At 40.8% G+C, this 22,465-nt stretch overlaps 1 protein-coding gene across 3 annotated transcripts in view; it reads left to right on the forward strand.

Annotated features, from left to right (window-relative positions):
* Positions 1 to 22,465, forward strand: part of LOC126236888 (intraflagellar transport protein 80 homolog) — a 448,716-nt gene that overhangs the window by 46,357 nt on the left and 379,894 nt on the right. For all 3 annotated transcript variants that reach the window (XR_007545000.1, XM_049946524.1, XM_049946525.1), the window contains exon 4: positions 16,114 to 16,292. Coding sequence is in view for 2 of the 3 variants with exons in the window: in XM_049946524.1 (XP_049802481.1) it covers positions 16,114 to 16,292 (179 nt within the window). In the remaining variant the exon portion in view is untranslated. The remainder of the gene's footprint in view (positions 1 to 16,113; positions 16,293 to 22,465) is intronic.

The raw sequence follows: 22,465 nt of genomic DNA on the forward strand, positions 1-22,465 counted from the left end.
ATTAAACAAAAGGAAGGATATGCCATCGATGCAGGGCACATAAACATGTGTTCAGACAATTTCTTTAGCTTTCAGTGAGAGGCTGTTTATAAAGTTTAAGCCCAGCATTTCACACACACCCATACAATTCCTCCTATGGTGTTGTGGACAAGAATAGACTACAATAGACCTACAATAATTGTTTGCCTGTCATAAGAGGTGTCTAAAAGGAGTCTTAAACCTAGTCAGGATTTAACATTGGCATCTTGGTTATTATCTGGACTATCATCAGTTTTAGTCCATTTCACCTTTCCTTCAACCTTTTTGGCATAGTTACATATACTCTTATGGTTTGACCTCCTTGTTCTATAAACTTTTACAAGATTATTGTCTATACTAGTAAATGTCTTCCACACTATTTGCCAATTGTCCATACAAACTAACCCACATACACAAAGGCCTATAAGACTCATTTACAATTGATAAAAAAAAGTGATTTAAAGTTACATTATGTATTAGGAAGTCAATGCTCCTACTTGACAGTCTTGGCTAACAATTTACAAATCTCAGTCACAACACTGATGTAGATGACAGATGCTTGAGTATGTTACCCAGCACCTAAAATCTCTTGTAAGTTGACTGGTCCAGCAGGGTACAGCCATACAGCAGTGTGGGGGGTGGATACACCCACATCTCTCAGTTTGCTCCCTAGAGTTCTCATCACACACTCCAATGGACAGGTAACTTCCTGTCTAGCATTCACATCAAATCCTGAAACATTATTTTGTGTACTGAATATGATTTAGCCCGCCCAGATAGCCACACGGTCTAACGCGCTGCTTCCCAAGCGGGAAGGTGTGCCAGTCCCTGGCACAAATCCGCCTGGCGGATTAGCGTCGTGGTCCAGTATGCAGGCCTGCCTGTGGATGGTTTTCAAGACAGTTTTCCATCTACCTTGGCGAATGCAGACTGGTTCCCCTTATTCCGCCTCAGTTACATTGTGTCAGCGATCGCTGTGCACCATTTCCATGTATGTGTACCCCATAATTACTCTATCACACAAACATTTTGGGTTACGCTCATCTGGTATGAGACGCTTCCCGGGGGGGAGGGGGGGGGGTCAACTGGGGGCAACACCGCACAATAACCCTGGGTTTGGAGTGGGGTGGCGGTGGATGGGTGGGCTGCTGTAGCCTGTTGTGGGGTTGTGAACTACTGAGGACTACAGCGGGAAAAAGCTTCTCCGTCATTTCTAGGTCCCCAGTTTAATGCAATACAATACAATACAAATATGATGTTGAATACCTTCTTCACATCACACGGCATATGCTCTCCCTATTTATATTGCAAAAGCAATTATGTAGGATTTACATCAGATAGGATTAAAGAGCATTCACATTTTAAACATTAATAAATAGAGTTAAATGCAATGAAAGAAAAAATGAACTAACAAGGTGATACACACAGATACACTAAGATACTATTCCTAATTTTTACAGTATAAAATATGAACATCATCCCATTTCAAAATTGCAAAAGGATCTACTTATTTAGTCTTATGGCATATATGTATCAAATTCTGAAGCACAAATCTATTACAGAACATAATTATGTAGTGTATCATAGATTTTAACTCAGTCAGTAGATAAGACAGAACTTTAAAATTTACGTCATCTTACATACTAAATTCATGACAAACAAAACACAATTATATAGTGATGGAAATCTGCAAATAGATTTAAGTTCAGTCAATAGATGAGACAGTACTCTGGAAATCACATCATCTTACATATTAAATTCATCACAGTGGAAAAAAATAGGTACTTATGGATCATGTCTAAATGCTTTCAGTTTAGTGATATTGCATAATCCAAACATCTTCTTAGATTTAGGATACACAAGCCTGTATGCATTAGGATGTGGATTTTCAAGAATTTCGAATGGTCCAATATAAATATCGAAAAAAATTTTATCTCAGATGTTAACACTTTAGATTTTTCTTTGGCTTTCACTGTCACAAGATCTCCTACCTCAGACTTAGAAAATCTGCCTTTACCATCATGTCTGCTTTCTCCTATCCCCCTGTTTTTTCATCATCTCCCTAACACACTCTTCCCTGTCATGTGGTGACAGAATTTTACATGGTGGAAACTCAATATTCTCAGAAATAACGTTAGATGGTCTGCGATTAAACATCATTTCAAATGGTGAAAAACTTGTTGAAGAATGTTGTAAGCTGTTCATAATATCCTCAAAATCACTGACATAATCTATCCAACTGGTATGATTCCTGCTACAATATGTTCTAAACAGCCTTCCAATGCCTCTCATACATATTTCTGCAGGTTTGCTCCAAGGATGGCACACCAAGATTAGGATGTGCCTTATTTTGGTGTGATCAATGAAACCTTTCCAAGCTTGTGATTTAAACTGAGAACCATTATCAGATAAAATCATTTTAGGAGTACCCACCTGATGAAAATATGCTTCTTCAAACTTAGAGATGATGTGCTTACTGGTAGCTTTCTTAGGAAGAAACAGCTTTATGAACTTTGAAAATACATCAACCACCACAAAAACATAACAGAATCCATTCTTGCACTAAGGCAAAGTCCCATAAAGAGCCACAGACATGAGGCAGTATGTTTTGCGTTTGGCCTCTGCTTGTTTGGTTACTTACCTTTACTCTTGGACATCTGTCACAGCTGGCAATCTTCTTCTTGGCTCTCCTTCCTATGTTATAAAAATACATGTTTTCCTGAATCTTTTGTGTGCATTTGGTCGATCCACAATGACCAAAGCTCTCATGTGTATTAAAGTATCAATACACTGTTCCGGCCAACATAGTTTTCAATCCTCCGAGTCAGTCTTAAGTCTCCTGAAACTAATGCAAGAGATTTATGTTCAATAACACCTTCAACTTCAATCTCCAGAAATAAATGAGCACCCAAACCAACATCACTATTCTCTGTCATAATACAGAAAAGGAAGGGACAAATCTGGTCTGAACAATATCTGACTTTGACACAACTGTTCTTTGATCTCATTGAAAGCATCCTGACACTCTTGATTCCAAAACTAAATGGTATTCTCTTTCAAAAGTTCGTACAAGCATAGAGCATTCAAAGCTTGGCTACCACAAAATTTTCTGTAAAATCCAGTTAATGTAAAAATAAGACTTAAGCTCTTTTTTGTTGCGAGGAATAGGAAAATTAGCAATAGCATCAAGTTTCTCTTTATCAGGTGCAATTCCTTTCTCAGACATAACATGTCCTAAAAATTTAACTTATTCCACACCACATTTACACTTAGCTATTTTCAAAATCATACCTCCTGAGTCTAATTTTGAAAAACCATCTCTTAACAGATCCAAATGTTGTTCCAGAGTCTTTTCAGTGACCAGAATGTCATCAACATAAACAATTAATTTTGAACTCACTTCACTTCGCAAGATAGAATCCAGAGCTCTTATGAATTCAGCTACAGATACATTTAGCCTTAATGGCACCACACAGAACTGAAAACACTTACCTACACTCAAAAATGCTGTATACTTTCTAGAATTAATTTCTAGTGGGATCTTGTGAAATCCAGAGGTCAAGTCCGAACTAATCATGTATTTTACATAATCAAATTTGTGTAACAGCTCGCCCATGTTCTCAGGATCGTCATTCTCTCTAATAAGAAATTTATTAAGATGTGTAGAGTTCAAAACAATTCTCACTCCACCATTTCTCTTAATTACCACAACTAAAGGATTATTGTAAGCACTCCTACTTCTCTCAATTACACCGCATGTTTCTGTTTTCTGATTTTCTTTTTCAACATCTTTCCTTTTTGAAAATGGTATATTATATGGCATGAGAAAGAAAGGTTGATGATCTCTAAGGTAAATCATGTACTGATAGTGTAGTAGCCACCAGAAAGATCACGGGAGGCGCACATTGGCACGGCGCGTCACGGGCGGTAGTTGCCGCAAGTAGAGTCCCGTCCACCAGAGGGCACGCGAGAATTCAGACGCGACCTCTGCCGGCATAACAACGACAACAACAACAACAACAACTCCGGCAGCATGGGCTGTGCCCAGTCAGTTAACATCGGGCATGCCTAGGACACAGTCCCGGTCTACGCTAAGTGAAGTGCGACGTAAACGTGAACAGTGTTACTACACAATTGGCGACGAGTAGGGTCGTTCTTTCGCGTGTTGCGTCGTTGTTCCGGTTTTGCAGTTTCTCCACGGCATGGAGGATTTGGTGCGAGTTTTGGTTGCGCAGCAGACGGAACTCATGGCCACCATGAAACAAGTGCTTCCGGCGTTGCTCTCCACGCCGTCTGCTCCGGCGCAGTTCCCTCCTCCCTTTCCCCCGTATGACGAGATGGCGGAGGATTGGGACGCATATGAACATCGCCTTCGGCAGCATTTCCAGGCGTTTCATGTTGCCGAGGCGGAGGTATGTCGTGCTCTCTTCTTGTCTTGGATATCTCCCTCGCTGTATCAAGTTTTGCGGCAGCTGGCGCCGTTGCAGGAACCCTCGTCCTTGACTTTTGACGCATAGTGTTCGTTGCTGTCTTCCTATTATCGCCGCCGCACGCATGTTGTGGCGGCTAGGGTCGAGTTCTATCAATGCAAGAAACAGCCCCATCAGTCTTACCGGGCGTGGGCCGCTACCCTGCACGGTCTTAGTCGCAAGTGTCATTTTGTCACGGAGCAGTCGCGAGAGTCGTATGCCCACGTTATGGTACGCGACGTCATTGTTCGTTCGGCCCCTGATAGGGAGGTCCGGCAACGGGCCCTGCAGTTAGAAGACCCTTCCCTCGAGGAAGTTCTGTCCATTGCTCAATCGTATGAAGTCTCTCACACGGCAGGTCAACAGCTGGAAGCGTGGTGCGACGTCGCGGAGGTTCAGGGTGGCACGGCCGCGTCCACTGTGTCCGGGGTGGACGACGTGCGAGCAGTACAATCCGGCCGTTACTGCCGCTCCCGCACGGCGCGTAAGCAGAATTCCGGCCGCCAGCCCCTGTTGCCGTCCTGTGCGTCGTGCTATATACATCACGATCGGTCAGAGTGCCCCCAGCGTTGGGCCGTTTGTCGCAAATGTAATAAAAAAGGTCACATTGCTAAAGTTGCCGCTCAGCCTCAAAGGCATCGAAGGAAGCAAGTACAGAGGACATGGACGTTGACATTCAGGAAGTTTCATCGGGCCAGGCTCCCGACGCATCGGCCCACAAACTCTTTATCGAGGTGTCGGTTCGGTCGCGCCGGTTACAACTGCAAGTAGATACGGGGGCGGCAGTTTCGTTGTTGAATGCACAAACTTATTCCGACCTTGGATCGCCCCCGTTGGCGCCAGTTTACCGGCGTCTATGCGGTTATGGTAAACAGTTCATTCCCCTACTGGGTCAATTCACTGCCGACGTGACTTACAAATCAGTCACTCGGTCTATTACTTTTATTGTTGTCAGTGATGCGAGCTCCGCTAACCTTTTTGGCCTGGATGCCTTTCAGGCTTTCGGTTTTTCTATTGCTGACACCATACAGTTGGTCTCTGAAGACGTTCCCTATCACTCATTGGAATCTTTGATCTCAGACTTTCCAGATATTTTTGAGGAGGGCCTGGGGCGTGTTTCCGATTTTGAAGCTCACTTAACGTTGAAGGCGTCGGCTCGCCCGCGTTTTCTACGCGCGAGACAGATCCCCTTGGCTCTCCGCCCTCAGGTAAAGGAAGAGCTAGACCGGCTGACAGCCCTAGGGGTCGTTCTTCCCGTTTCTTCCAGTGAGTGGGCTTCGCCCCTCGTTATTGTCAAGAAGCCCTCAGGAAACTTACGTCTTTGTGGCGATTTCAAGGCCACCATTAATTCCCAATTGGTGGTGGACACCTATCCTTTGCCTCGTGCTGATGAATTGTTCTCCGCCGTGGTGGGTGGCCAATATTTTTCGAAAATCGATCTGTCGGAGGCTTATCATCAGATACCTCTTGATGAGGACTCCAAACGGCTGGCGGTCGTCAACACCCCGTTTGGCCTTTACCAATACCAGCGGTTGGCTTTTGGAATATCCAGTGCCCCGGCGATATTCCAGCGTTATCTTGAGCATGTCACGTCGACAATCCCTCATTGTATTAATTACCTGGATGACATAATTGTCACAGGCCGCAGCACGAAGGAACACTTGCACAACCTTCGCACCCTCTTTCTCAAATTCAGGTCTGTGGGCTTGCGTTGCAACCTGCGTAAGTCAACCTTCTTCCAACCGTCCATTGAGTATGTGGGCTACACCATATCTCGGCATGGCATACAGCCACTAGGAAGTTTGGTCCAAGGTATCGTCAACCTTCCTCGGCCCACTTCGCTGAAAGAGTTACAAGCCTTTTTAGGCAAGATAGCCTATTACCACCGGTTCATTCCCAGGGCTTCCACTATAGCCCACCCCCTGTACTGCCTTCTGCACAAGGGTGTTCCTTTTGATTGGTCGCCTGCATGCGAGCGAGCGTTCACCTCGTTGAAGGGCCTCCTCACTTCAGCCCCTTGTTTGGCTACTTTTGATCCCTGTAAGCCGTTGGTCCTGGCTACAGATGCTTCGCAGTATGGGGTGGGGGCGGTCCTGGCCCATCGCAACGCAGACGGTTCCGAGCAACCACTGGCGTTTGCGTCTAAAACGCTTAGTCCCGCGCAGGCCCATTACTCCCAGGTGGAAAAAGAGGCTTTGGCCATTGTCTACGCTGTTACCAAGTTTCACCCTTTCTTGTACAGCACGAAGTTTCAGTTAATCACTGACCATAAGCCGTTAATATCATTATTTGGACCCACCTCTCAGATTCCGGATAGGGCGGCCCACAGACTACAGCGCTGGGCCTTGTTCCTCTCTAAGTACCATTATGACATTCATTTTCGCCCTACAGGACAGCATGCCAACGCCGACGCTCTTTCCCATCTTCCGGTGGGCCCAGATCCTACGTTCGATCGAGAGGAGATTATGTGTTTTCATTTGGATGTGGCATCCCGCCAAGCAGTTGATGGCTTTCCGATCACTAGTTCTCGAGTCACCAGGGAAACGGCGGCTGACCCGGTTCTCCGGCAAGTAGTTCGCCTCATTCAGCAGGGGTGGTCCTCCCGCCCTTCAGGCCGGGCCTCGGACCCTCTTCGTAATTATTTTCTTCTACGAGACCGCCTCTCGGTCTTGGAAGGAGTTCTCCTTCTGGCTACCGATGATACAGCTCCTCGCGTGGTTGTTCCTGCAGGTTTACGAAGGGAGGTCCTCACGTTATTACATGCGGGGCACTGGGGTGTTTCCCGTACTAAAACCTTGGCTCGCAGACATGTGTACTGGCCCGGTATTGACAGAGAAATTGAGCACTTGGTGGCCACCTGTTCCCAGTGTGCGAGCCAACAAGCATCTCCCAGGGCAGCGTTCTCTTCATGGCCGCCGGCAACACAAGCATGGGAACGTGTTCACATCGATTTTGCGGGCCCGTTTCTCAATGGCTTTTGGCTCATTGTCATTGATGCTTATTCCCGATTCCCATATGTGGTTCACTGCTCATCAACCACTTCAGAAGTTGCAATCCAGGCACTAGCAAAAATCTTTTCTGTGGAAGGTCTGCCAATCACCCTGGTCTCAGACAATGGACCGCAGTTTATTTCGCAGACCTTCCAGGATTTTTGTAGGCGCTTCGGTATTCGGCACGTTTGCTCTCCCCCCTTCCATCCCCAATCGAATGGGGAAGCCGAGCGCATGGTGCGCACATTTAAGACGCAGATGAAAAAGTATGTGCACGAATTTCCTGCAGAGGAAGCCTTGACGTTTTTCTTGACGGCATACCGGACCACACCAATGGGCGACCGCAGCCCTGCAGAGCTCCTCCATGGGCGTCAACCTAGGACTCTGCTGCACCTCCTCCGGCCTGGTCCTCGCCAGTCTTCACAAAACGAAGTACCTGGCTTTCCACTGGGTATGTCGGTCTGGGCCCGTGGGTTTGGTCGCAATCCACATTGGATACCGGCGGTGGTCCTGCGCCGAAATGGCCACCGGCTCTATACCTTGCAGGCGGGGGATCGGGTGGTACGTCGTCACCAAAATCAGCTACGTCCACGTTCGGGCACCCACCCTCCGACCTCTCGGACACCGGCTTCCCCATTGCCGGCACCTGTATTGGTTTCACAGGGGACGTTACCTCCTCTCCCTGCTGTGACTCTGCCGCACTGCGATGGTTCTCAGCCTTGGCAGCCTCCAGTAGCTCCAGCACCGGCATCGCCATCATTCGCAATGCCCCAGCGAGAGCCGGCCCCCCTAGCAGGTTCGGTTTCTCAGGGGGCTAGTTCACCTGTGGTTGTCCCTTCCCCTTCATCCCCACCACTGGGTCTTGCCCCTCCCGAGGTGGAACGGGGTCCGGAGTTCGACAGCTTGTCACCCGTTCTGTCCCGAGCTCCGGTTGTGGGACGACGGGGGCCTCTTCGTGTGGGTCACTTCCAGCCGTATTCGAAGGTTCCAGCTCGAGGGTTGGCAGATCCCCTCGACTCCGGCCATCCAATGGATGTGGAGGTCATTGCTCCTGCCCGACGCTCCACCTTCCGACGCAGTGGATCACAGTGGCTTCACCCCCCGAAGGAGGAGGAGTGTAGTAGCCACCAGAAAGATCGTGGGAGGCGCACATTGGCACGGCGCGTCACGGGCGGTAGTTGCCGCAAGTAGAGTCCCGTCCACCAGAGGGCACGCGAGAATTCGGACGCGACCTCTGCAGGCGTAACAACAAGAACAACAACAACTCCAGCAGCATGGGCCGTGCCCAGTCAGTCAACATCGGGCATGCCTAGGACACAGTCCCGGTCTACGCTAAGTGAAGTGCGACGTAAACGTGAACAGTGTTACTACAGATAGCCTTTGACTTTCCCTCGTTTTTCACTAAGCACATTTCTGAATTCCAGTAACAAATTCCTAAGTTGTTCCTTTTGTAGGTCATTAAGAGTCATAGCTTCCCTTATTTTAGAATATACTACACATTCAAAATCTTGATCCTCTGTGTCATCAACATCTATAACATCATCAAACACCTGGCACTCCCCTTGGTTCACAATGTTTTGCAAATAGTTACAACTTTTCCTACAGAAATACAGAAATTAGTTTTCACATACATATTACTTTTAGGTTCCAAAATAAACAATTTTTTAGCACATCATCCAAAACAAGCCTCAACTTTCACTATCAAATCCATACAGAGAGTTATATTTTCTTCCAGTCTAGGGCTCACTAAGCATCCATGTTCAAAGGTTTTGTCTTCTATACTAAACATTAGGAGTACCTGAAATTTTACCAATTTACTTTGCTTACCTGTAGCTCCTCTGATCTTTACACCTACTATGAATATTTCCACAAAATGCTTACTATACTTGATCTTGTCTCTAAATTGTTCAGATATGCCACGAATCTGGGTACCTGTATCAATTAAACAGTTCCCTTCCCACTGATCAATTTTAATCTTAATGTAATGACACCAAAATGTGAATCATCTCTGATATTAGACACTTCTTGTAAAAGATCACCTTCTGTTTCATCAAATGCTACATCCACACTGTCTTTACAGGGTTTTATCAACTTTACTGGTATCATAGCATTACTTTGGTTACTCATCTTGTCAGATAAAGGTTGAGCACAGTGAGTGGATTCCATAACACACTTAACATCACTTATCCATAATAAAACTAACATTACTTATCACAGAAGGACCACAAAATATTTTTCTGTAAAAATTACATTTCCTACTTAGATCTTCTTTCATTTCATTCTATCAATTTGGATACAAATTTTGACCAACCACAGATAACTTATTCCAGAATGCACATTTATCTATGTTATCATCAATCTGGTCCCAAACAAACTTCAAAAAGTTTTCACCTTTATCCTCCAGGCTCACAGATAACTCACGTTTACTGTTTGGATCATTACTCTGCATGACATTAATGAAAAACTACTTTGACTGGACTGGTATAGCATGACTGTCACCTCCATCAACACATATATCGTTTACCATATCTGTATCGTCAACATCATTCACAAATAACTCCGAAACTTCATTATTCTCAAACTCCACAAGTACCTTGTATCATCATCACCATCATCATCATATTCTTCCAAAATTACTTCATCAACAACATCATTAACAATGTAAGTCTCATCTCCATCAAAGTCACTTACCTCGCCTACATTCATTTGCAGTGAGCCACCAGTCTCAGACTTACCAACCTCAGTTATTTTACAGCTCTCATTCATATCTACATAAAAAATACCACCTTGTTCAGATCCAATACAGTCATCACCTGATTTACATATATAAATAACACTGTTTTCTGACCAAGAGAAGAAATTATTAGTTCATACTGCATTGAAATTCTCACTACTCTCATATTCTTGTTTGTGGTTAGCACCTACAGCACTATAATTAAACGTAGTATCACAAAACTTTTGGTCAAAACATAAATGAAAAACCTGATATTCTTTCTGTTCAACTTCAGATACCTGTGCCATATCATTAACACTGTTATTACTTATTACTTATTGTGTAATTGCAAGTGTAAATTGGGGGTCCTGTGATTTTTGTGTTTCCTCATCCAAAAACTGTGGACCTTCATTGAGGCGGACTGCCATTTCTCAAGTAGTTATTTCTATGATTGTTTCTTCTATTAAATTGCCCATGGCTATTCCCATTATTCCTGTCCTGCTGATGTTCAAAATTTCTGTCTCTATTAACATTTTGACCCTGATAGAAGTTACCATTCTCTCTGTTTCTGTAGTTATTCACATTGTGATCTCTATCATTCCGATTGTTATGGTACATACTTCTTTCTACGGCCCTACCCAGCCTGTAAACATGTAAAAATTGTTTAAGACGATTGTCAGGTCTGTGTACTAAATCCCACTGCAGCCTTTCCTTTAATCTCCTTTGGAGTGCATCAATCAATGTCATTTCTTCAAATGGTTTGTCAAGGTTGTTCATTTCTTAAGTTGGTTCTTACAAAACTCAATCAAAGTACTGTCCCTATTCCTATAATTTGGACCATTCAAAAATTCCCTTTTAATTCTCCCCTGTTCAGCTTCTGACCAAAATTTATTTAAAAAACTTTTCTCGAAACTTTGATATGTTTCCCACTGACTTAAATTTAAATTTATCCAAGACAGAGCTATGTCTTCAAGACATTTTTTAACAAATTTAATTTTTTGATTGTCACTCGTGCCTGACACAAAACTATTTCTACTGTGGTGCAGAAAATCTGCTGTAAGTAAATTGTCTGATGGAAAACTTTTGATAGGAATGTTGGACCACACTATACCATTGCTCGAATACAGATTTTTGTGAATGCAATTTTCCTGAACTGCTGAAATTTTTTTATCTAAAACATTTACATTAGTTGGCATATTGTTTTCAACATTTAAAATGTTTTGATCTAAACTATTAAAGTTTTGTTCCATTTTTTCCTCTACGGCCTTCTGTTGAACTCTAATGTGATTAACATTCTTCTCCTGATCTGCAGATTTTGCAACTAACTCATTTTCCAAAACAATAAATTTATTTTCCAAGACATCAACTTTTTCATTCAACACCTTGTAAACCCTCCGACAACTTGTTTTTTAACTCTGAAACCTGATTGCTTAGTCAGTCTCTTTAGTATTGTACCCTATCCGGTTTCAATTTTTGGGTCATTTAATTGTCCTTTTAGTGCAGTAAATTTTTCTATTAACTGTTCATTAACTACACTAAATTTGCCATTGTTATCTGTCTTCATTTCCTCTAGTTTTGCCAAAATTAACTGCAAAATATCAGCTTTTACTGTCTTTGCTGCTTACGTTTTCACTTGGCTCAAACATGTCCTGCCTAGGTCCCACATCTTTCACTTCTGCATCACTACCACCGTCATCTCTGATCATTTTGTTAACAAGCATATGAGTCCACAAGCAAATTAATTTCACAAATTGTTTGTACTTATCTTTCCTTTTTGATGTCCCTAGTTGTAGTTGTAAAGTTCTCATTCAATTGATCTGGTCTGTCGTTGGTAGTTCCTCGTCACTGTTGATGCGACTTTGTTGGGCAGCTCTCAGTCTTCTTTCTTTGTGTGATCAGAAATTCATTTATATATAAACTGCAAATGACACAAATCACTGCCCCTTCTTCTGCAACAGACAAAACTTCATTATCAGTCAATTGATTCGCGACAACGCCCACGCTTATAATCTTACCTACCCTCACATCACTTGTTGATTGTCACTCTCTTCCAAATTGCCTCTTTTAATAAGCTTCAAGAGGAGTAAGACTTACAATAAACTTTTTTACTTATCTTCTTTTCTCGTAGTTGGCTCCAGTTCTTCAAGTCTAGGGATGGTTCTTGAGGCTGAAATTTTTGACATTGTATGTTACAAATGACATCATAATGCTGAAGTAAGCCTGCTCTGTAATTTCTGTTTCTGTAATTTTTATTATATCACATTTTTCTATATCGCACTGTCTTTACACTCTCCACTTTTAAATCTAAAATTACATTGTTATTGCCAAAATTGAAAACATGTCTGATCACATCAGAGGCATGGCCACTACTACCTCATTCTGTGGTACTAACAATTTCCCAAAGAGTTTACAAATTTTTTTCACAAATGACTTTCTAATATTATTTTATAAATGGATCCAGAAATAAATTTAATAATCAGCATCAGTTTGTGCAATTAATAGTAGGAATTTTAAGTGCGCCGAATATTTCATAATTTCCAATGTTTCTAAAAGAAGAGTAATTTTAACTGTATATACGGGGTGTATATTAAGTCCATGAACACTTTCAATTATTTATTGCACAAGAACTAAACATTGTACAGATGTCATACATATTGCATTTTGAAGAGAAACTCTGTTTTTTATTTTTTATTTTTTTTAAAAAATTACAAACATTCAATATGTGAACCACGAGTGACCCAGCAGATGTCAATACGGTAATCGAACTCTTGGCATACCCGTCCCTGCATGGCATCGTCGACTGTGGCAGTCACTTCCCGGGGCTCTGCTACATCACATGGTGAGGGCAGTACATACACCAGATCTTTAATGTGTCCCCACAGAAAAAAGTCACACAGAGTGAGATCTGGTGATCAGGGAGGCCATTTCATGAAACAGCTGTCCCCTTCTGTAGCACAGCTGATCCGTTGATGCGGCAGCTCCATGTTCAGGTACCCACAAACTTCATGATGAAAATGGGGTGGAGTCCCATCCTGCTGAAAGATGAGCAGAGAGTCTGATTGCATTTGAGGCATCAGCCATTACTGCAACATGTCCAAATCTCTCGTTACGCACTCCACATTCACTTCACTCACACTGGGACATCCACTTCTCTTTGCCGGGGACAAGCAACCCGTCATAAAGAATTTGTTGTGCCAGTGGTAAATGGCCTTCTTTGTTGGTGGCTTCTTACCGTACTTGGTTCTGAACATCCATTGAACAGCTGAAGTACACTTGTTTGTATCAAACTCCAACACACAGAAAGCTCGCTCCTCACATGAACTCGCCATGTTTGTGACTAGTGCTGACTATCAGCAAATTACCAAACTATGCTGTGGTGGTATACATGAAAAACAATTTTCAGGATTTCTCTTCAAAATGACGTATGTATGATATCTGTACAATGTCTGGTTCTTATGCAATATATAATTGAAAGTGTTGGCATACTTTATGTACATCCTGTATAGAGCTAGTACATATCAATTGTAACAAAGAAAATAAGTAATTTCTTTTTATACATTTTATACTGAAATATAATATGTCATATACAAAATCATATGAAATTCTTTTAGTTAAACAGCTGAGATAATATTAACATGTTTAAAAGGTAGAAAGTATTTTTGGTATCGATAACTTCTGTTGAAGAAAGGTAATGTTAGGGTAGGGTGTCCCTTTACACTACCTATCTTATGTGATGATGTTCCACAGCCAACAGTTCAGACTGTTTACAAATCGCCCAAAAATGGATAGACTAGCAGGGATACGATTGGAGTCTGAGCACAAGGACACAAGGACCTCCAACTGTGCCCTCCTACCTGTGTACATAGAGTTGCCTCACGGTATCCACCATGATGTGTGCCCAGTCCTATAGTTTGGATGGACCTCTTCCATGACCCTAAGGAATGTGCTGACACCACATTTTTTTCAATGTAAATTCCTTTAGTATCTCCATGTTTCACCCAATTCAACAAGCATCTGTACAGTGGATCAAAGTCAACAGCAGATTTGTTTATACATTTGCACAGGTGAAGTATTCTCTGCCTAACACATATATGTAGCCACAAAAAAACTTCCTTATTTTTAGAGACTCCATGACCTGCTTAAAAGTCATATTTCAGAGCTATCCCGGAAATGTTTTGGTTTCTGACAGCCAAGACCTATTAACTGACTTGTAGCTCCAGAATAGTCATCCAGACACTGAGCTACAGGGGTATTTTGGGAAATGAACTTGCTGACAAATTAGCTAAAGAGGCAACCGCAATAGACAAACTTAAACTCAGAGTGTTGGTCACAGACCTACAACTGCCACTGTGATGCCAAATTTTGAAAATCTGTGATATGAACGACAGGCTGCTACAACTCTAAACAGGCCGAGGGCAATCAAGGGTACCACGAAGGCATGGCATGCTTCTCTCCAAACATCTCAAAAAATGCAATCTCACTTTGCTGATTATGTCTTAGCCACATCAGACTTACCTACAAGTTTCCTGTGTGTCAAGAGGAGTGACCCCATTGCAACTATGGGAGTCACTTTACAATAGCCTATTTTCTCACAGTGTGTGCCCTGCTGGCTGATCTGAGACAAGCTATCGACTTGTCTACCTCTCGACTCCAGATACTTGTGGATGATGGGAAAGCAGCTGAAAAAGACATAAATTGCTTGAGGGGAAGCGGATTATATAAAGAATTAAATGCACCTCAATGTTCAGTGTCAGAGGTGGATGTGGGGGAAGTTCTCCTCACTGTGGTGTGTGCCATGGCTGGCCTCAGGATACTTTCCACCACTGAAGTTTCATGCATTTTAAATTTTTTATTGCATATTGTATTTATTTAACTGTTTGAGCTAATTAGCACTCTAATCTGTACAGTCTTCATTTTCTCACCTCATTTTAATTGTACTGACTATGATGATCCTTCCTGGGTGTTCTTCAGAGACCAGCTACGGTTCTTAGCTGCCTGAGTTTTACCTCACTTTTAACCATTTGACATTTTCAGCCGTGACAACAAGGTCACAGACCCTAGAGCTGACGATCCTGCTTTTCAAATTTCACATATTTTACATGAATTTCCAGTACAATTAAAGGCTACTAACTCAGTCTCTTTAAACCCATCATCATTATCATCATCATTCAATCACCAAACAACACACGCTGGACATGTCAACATTGACTGTTTTTGAGTGGTTGCCAAGGCAGATGAATGTAGGAGGAGAGGAAGAAAATAGAGTAAATGACTTGAAAGGGACAAGATGTAAGGTGGTGGGGCAGGAAATAATGGACACTTTATTCAGTCAAATGTCTTCACTTGAAAGTTTGTACAAGTACTGTGAACACCAATGGAGACATGATAGAAATGCTTCTCTTCATTGGAGAATATAAGTTAGTAGAACAGTAATGATCAGGTTGCACGTTACTCGTGTTTCTATTTGTTTACCGTCAGCCCCAACAAGTGGACGATTTGTGTTATCCCAGGTACCTGTACAGAGTGCTAGTGAATCAAAATCAATTTATGTTAACTTTTTAATAACATTATGTTTATGTGAATGGTACACTGTGATATACTTTTTGAACAGGTCTTGAGAAAAAGATGGGGATTACTGAATAAAAAATGTAGGGTATTTTTAAAAAGATATGTTATGTTTGCATAACAAATGAAGTTACAAGAAAGACAGTCATGCTGGTGAATGTTCCCCAGGTAGCTATACATAAACTTGATATAGTATTTATTTTGCTTATGGATAAATAGTTATGTGGGGTGGTCAAGGTAAATGGAACACACTGTGTGTTGGATATGTAATAAGAAGTTTTATGATTAATCACACTTTTATGTGTATGAATGCATATTAGTCATGATAGCTATGTATTTTCCATTTCATGCCAATAAGCTGGAGAAGATGGCCAAGTTAAAGTGTGGTCACGTAGTGGAATGCTTAGGTCAACTGTCATGCATACTGACTGCCCCGTTTACTGTGCCTTGTGGAGTCCAGATTCAAATCAGATTTTATACACCTCAGGCAAGAACTTAACTATTAAACCACTGGCACCAAATAACAAGCCCCTCAAGGTAAGTTTAAGAGCTAATCATTTTACAGGGACTTTAAAATTTTTTCTCACTACCTAGTGTTTCCTGTTTTTTATATGGAAACTTCTAAATATTATGTAACAGCACAAAAGAGTTTGGTCTTTTCTTCATCTCTCATTTCACCTTAGACTTTAAAGATGATGAGAACACAATAATATATCCACAGCAGCAGAATAATAATACTATTATGTACAGCAAAGGAATTTGTGTATACCATTTATGAAATAGGAACATTACAATGGTGGCCATTTGTAAAATAATTACATTCTTTTTCAATAGAACTGGGTGGATGTGAACTAGGAATAACTAAGTGCTGGAGGAAAGGAAAAATCAGTCAGAATCCTGTTTTAGTGAGAACTGGGTAATACTAACAGAACCACTTGTGGTATTATCAACATCACACCCTACAAAATGAATAATTTCTTTATTAATTCTGGTAACAAAGGACACCCAGCTCAACAAAATGACAACTATAAATCAGACATTAATAAGTGTTCAGAAAAAAAAAAAAACAAAGTTATTCGTACTGCACAACAAACCTGCAGCATCTATATTCAAGTGGACACAAATTGCTGTCACTTATATTGCTGTAGCTATGCCAAAATTCAGCAACTCAAAATCAGAAGACTTGTACAGTCTATTAAATTTTGTTGTTAAAATGATTGTGGACATTATACTACGATCATTTGGCATGCTAATAAATTGGATTTTTATGAGTTGTTCTTTTCCAGCCTGCTTAAAGGAGACAAGTTATTTGTTAATGACTACTGTCCTATTTCTCTTGTACCAACACTTAAAAAAAGAAGAACATTGCATGTACCAACAAATTTGCAAACATTTCACCTGCAATAGAACACTGACAAGCACTCAGTACGACTTCAGGGAAAACTCATCTACACTGAAAGCTGTTGAAAATGTTGTTTCAACAATATTCACTGCCTTTGAAGCAAAGTCATATGTTGATGCTCTACTGATTGACATGAGCAATGCATTTGACTCTGTGAACAATTGGACTGTAATAGATAAACTTAGGTGCTATGACATCAGAGATACAGAACTCACTCTTATAGGATTGTATCTTAATAATAGGAAGCAGAAGGTACACTTTAATAGTATGAGCTCTTGGTTCTTAGATGTTCAAGAGGTGTGCCTCAAGGTTCCATACTGGGATCCTTATTGTTTATAGTATATATTAATGACCTACCTAGTATCATGCCGTGTAAATCTGTTCTGTATGCTGATGAAACCACTTTCATTGCAAGTGGAAACAATGTAAAGGGGCTAAGGGTACAAAGCAAAGCCATCCTCAGAATTTCTAGTACCTAGTTTAAAGAAAATGAATTAACTGTAAACCAGAATTAAACTGAAAATGTAATTTCTAGTTTACACAATACCAACAACAATTGTATTTCTATTAATCTTCTAGGTGTCCACTTGGATTCCAAAATAACCTGGAAACTCCACACAGATTCTATATGCACTAAATTATCTAGAGTAATGTTAATATACCTTTTACAGAAATTTTGAACATTTGTGAGTGCAAACATGATACTCAGCTCCTATTATGCATTTCCTGATAGCCGCATAACATGCTGCTTTGGGGCAACTCCCATGTATTTTCAAAAACGATGTATCTTGTTGGCTGCTTTTCAAGAAAGTAGGTGATAGTCACAACAGTCCACACAAACCAAGAGAGCTACACATTAAGGCAATAATTTAATTGTCACAATATATGTCACAAACAAAAGATTGACCAAACCTTTACAAGAGTTACCAAAACTCACAACAACTATAAATACCTTTGAGTCAGACTGTTCAATCCACTGCTACCAGAAGCACACACTATCTCATTTAAATCCTTCAGAAATGTTCTGCAAAACTGACACAAAAAGAAGGCTTTATATGCCATAGAGGAATATTTTGTTTGTGCAAAAGAAGATCTAAAATTGTAACTTAAACTCCTATGTTTGTGGGAAAAGCTAACTGTTTTCTGTATTATTATTATATGTATCATTTGTATTGTTCAAGCTGTACAAACTGTTAACATCTATAGCATGCAAAATGCTCAAAGATGAAAAATAAATAAATAAATAAAATTTAAAAAATTAGCAGTCACAATATGTTAATAGAAGTAAAATCAGTTGCTGATTATCTTTACTAATTGAGTGTGGTGAGAATTTAAGATTTCACATATTGTTCGCTTCCCAAGGTCCTAGTATGGAAGCTGTGCCTTTCTCCATCCTCTGTGTACTCTGCAAAAGAATTAAATTTAATCCATTACATTCATGCCAACTGCTATGTAACTCTCTTGCATGTCATGTTAAGAATTTTATACTTGTTTGGGATTATAGTTAGATGACCTTGAGTTGAATGTCATCATGCAACACAGTTCAGTAATGTTTGCCTTGATGACAAGTGCAGTGAGAGACATCCTTTCTATTCAGTTTTTAAACATTAATAATGTTCATGATCATTTTGTAAGATTACCAAATGTGCTCAAGAAAGCTCACAGCATTAAAGGAGAGGTGTAGGATGCAGTGTTCATGAAAACAGGAGAATAACAATAAATGACCACTGAAGGTGGATCATGAATAATTAAAACAAAACAAAACAAAGAACTTTCAGAAATATTTCGTTCGGAATGCTTTAAAGAAGTGCAAAATGATAAAAATTTATGGAGGAAGCAGATGAGAACTCAAACAGACTGCACAGAACCAGAGTGAGGACTAACAATAAAGAGCAAATTCAGAGATAAAATATTAAAGTGCTAGCACTGGAGTATAAATAAATTATTCACATGATGCAAAGGTCTAAGGACCTAAATCCATATATGTTATAAAAATTTATGTATGTATTTATGTTCCACATGTATTCATAAACTACTTGACCAGTTTCAACCAAATTTGGTATATATGTCACTTATTGTCTGGAAAGAGTTGCTATGGGCTTGAGAATCACTGACCTATCAAAGGAGTTGTGGGTGAGACAGAAGTGCTGCCCATGACTCATGGATACTCAGACTTTATTCGTCTAGTATCTGAGAATAAGAGCACTCGGTGACTTACAATGAAGTTTACACATAATTTCAAACTTTAAACTTTTTCCCACTGATAACCCCCACAAGAAGGTAAAAAGGAACAAGCTTATTGCTCACTATATTTTTGCAGTACATGAAATAAAACTGCTGCATTAGGCATAATGATCTCACTTATTACTTCTTTACTACAAACTGTATTTGTGACACACTTTGTCAATAGTATTCATATACACCACTGAATATACCTCCAAAACTATGTTGTTGTCCGTCGCATAGTTCAGGGGGTATGACATCATAAACAGTTGAGATGCATTAAATGCTGCCACATCATGCATGACATTTAAATTTACTGCTTCTTTGCTACTAACACTATTTGCAACACATTTCACAGCCAGTATCCACACATGCCACTGAATCTACCTTCAAAATTAAATCATTGTATGACATACAGATCAGGAGATATGACATAATAAACAATAAACTTTGTGAAAACAAAACTGGAGGATGAAATTGGTTGGAGATACAGGCAAAATATGGCATAAATTTGTGTGAAGTATACTAAACATATGTGAAATATATGTGACTGATAGTTTGCAGGCAAAGCAGTTGGTAAAAAACTCCACTGAACCCATGGATCAGTTTCAACCAATTTGCTACATTTGTAACTTACTATCTGTAAAGAAATACTGTGGGGGCAAAAATCAGCAACCTACTATTGGGGTGGGGGTGATAATGTGGAGAGAGAAGGGGTGGGAAGAGATGGACAGGCAAAGAGGGGGGTGGGGGAGGACACGGACACATTCTGAAGGAGGAGGAGATGGACAGAGAGAGAGGATGGGGAAATGAACAGAGAGAGGGAGGAGGAGGAGATGGACAGAGGAAGGAAAGAGGAGATGGACAGAGAGCGGCTGGAGGATGGAATGGACCAAAAGAGGGTGGAGGAGGAGATAGAGAGAAGAGGAGGAGGAAATGAACAGAGAAAGAGAAGAATTCATAGGCAAAGAGAGAGTGGGGAGGGGGAGGGAGGAGGATATGGGTAGAGAAATGCAGGAGAAAATAAAAAGAGTGAGGAGGAGATAGAGGGGGCAGAAGAAGATGGAGGAGGAAATGGACAGAGGAGGAAGTAGCAGATGGGCCGAGAGGGAAGGAATAGATGGACAGAGAGAGTGGGGAGGAGCAGATGGACATAGAGAGGGTGAGTAGCAGCTGGACAGAGAGAGGGGTAGGAGGAGATAGAAAGAGAGTGGGGGCTGGAGGTGGTGGTCAGAGAGAGAGGGGAAGAAGGAGATGCACAGAGAGGAAGATAGAGGAGATGGGCAGAGAGACACAGGGTAGGAGTAGACGGCCTAATAGACTTGGAGTAAATACGTAACCAAGCGATGCCATGTACCCTGCTAGTTGATAATACAAATGGACAAAGGTCAAAAAAGTGTGGAGATGACTGGTGTAAAAAGAAAGAGAATTTCCTTTTTTTGTGTGTAAAATTTATGAGTTTTGTAGGTAGTGGTATTACTGGCCATAGTCATTAACCAATGTGCTCCAAAATTGACACTGACTTTAGAGTAAACAACTGTTAAGACAGTATGTGGAGTTTATCTTGAATTTTCCACTCATCTCACTGTCTTGGTTTAGCAAAAAAGCCACTATGCCTAGCATAGTGAAAACATTCAATAACGTAGATACATGGGAATGAACTCCTTAATAAATAGTCTTCCTGACAATGATGGTCAAATGGCAGCAACAAAACAACAAGAAGGATAAAGCACAGTTCACAGAGTTATAACTAATGACTCAGTCACATTATCCAGGGAGAATTTACTTGGTGAAGAATGTGAAGAAGTTTACTAAGAGCTCAGAATAAATAAGATATTTAATTATTTCCTAACAACACTATGAACTCAGTTTTACTTTACAGTGGGTCAGAGACAAATAAATTTTGAGTTGAGAGAAAGGAGGCTAACATATCAGATTGTAATATCTTGTGCCAAGAAGAGAAAGCCTTGTTTAATGCAAAGGAATAGCTTTAAATACTGCAATCTTCCTCTCTGTGTCATAACAAAAAGATACTTTAAAAAATTTAAAATTCCAAGAAAAAGGCAATGCAGTTTACAGATTGTTACACACAAAATGATTAAATTGCTAAATAAATTATGCAGTATTCAGCTCCCCAATGACAATAGCTGCAAAACAGATGATGTTAGAATCAATTCACTACTCACCAAATTCACTGAATTATTTCTGTCAGTATCAGGAAACATAGGGCAATAAAAGCCCATCAGGTGTATTTAGATAGGTACTGCATATTGTGCTAGTGAACTTCAGTTTTGGCAACTCAAGCATTAAACAGATTGTAGAAATCATTAGATAATTGAAAAGCAGCAACTATTCTAAATATGATGGAATTTTCAAAGTACTCATATGAATGCTGTGCCTATTGCCAAAATTAGGAGATAGGGACATGCTAGGCACAGCGTACATCTGGACAAGAGAGTGAAGGCTTCTTCCAGAGAATATATGGAGGACCACTGTCCCTATGGTAAGTGACATAATGTAACAGGTCACTTTGCTAAAGAGAAGTGTTGCATGACATGTACTGAATCGACTAATGATGATTGGCACCATGAATGTTTATTTTAGTAAAGAGTTTAGAATGGTTTGCTTTGTGGAAATTTGCTTTCTTGTTTTTAGATGTAATCTGTTGTGGAATGGGCACAGGTCTCTGCAAGCTAGGATGATGCTAGCTACTTTATCATGCTCCATAACACCTGCTGCCTGGCAGTTTATACCATGTCATTGGATCCTGCCTTGGAGATACTGCATGCTCAAGAAGTAGGTCATCAGTGATAACTGCAGTGATGTCACTATCCGGAGAGTTCTAGAGGTCATTTATCAGCTGTCATTTGAGAGAGAATGAACATCAGTTACTATCAAGTTTATTTATTCTTATTTTTTTATTTATTTATTTGGTCCTGTTGGTTACATATTATACAGCCAGTGTACAAGTGATATAGGACAAGTCAATTGATGCAATTACAGTAGTACATTAACATTTATACATCACATTGCACAGACATTGGTTTATTTTACAAGAACAATTACCGGTACTTGCATGCAGTAT

The sequence above is a fragment of the Schistocerca nitens genome, chromosome 2, assembly GCF_023898315.1.
Source record: "Schistocerca nitens isolate TAMUIC-IGC-003100 chromosome 2, iqSchNite1.1, whole genome shotgun sequence".
NCBI classification, from domain to species: Eukaryota; Metazoa; Arthropoda; class Insecta; order Orthoptera; family Acrididae; genus Schistocerca; species Schistocerca nitens.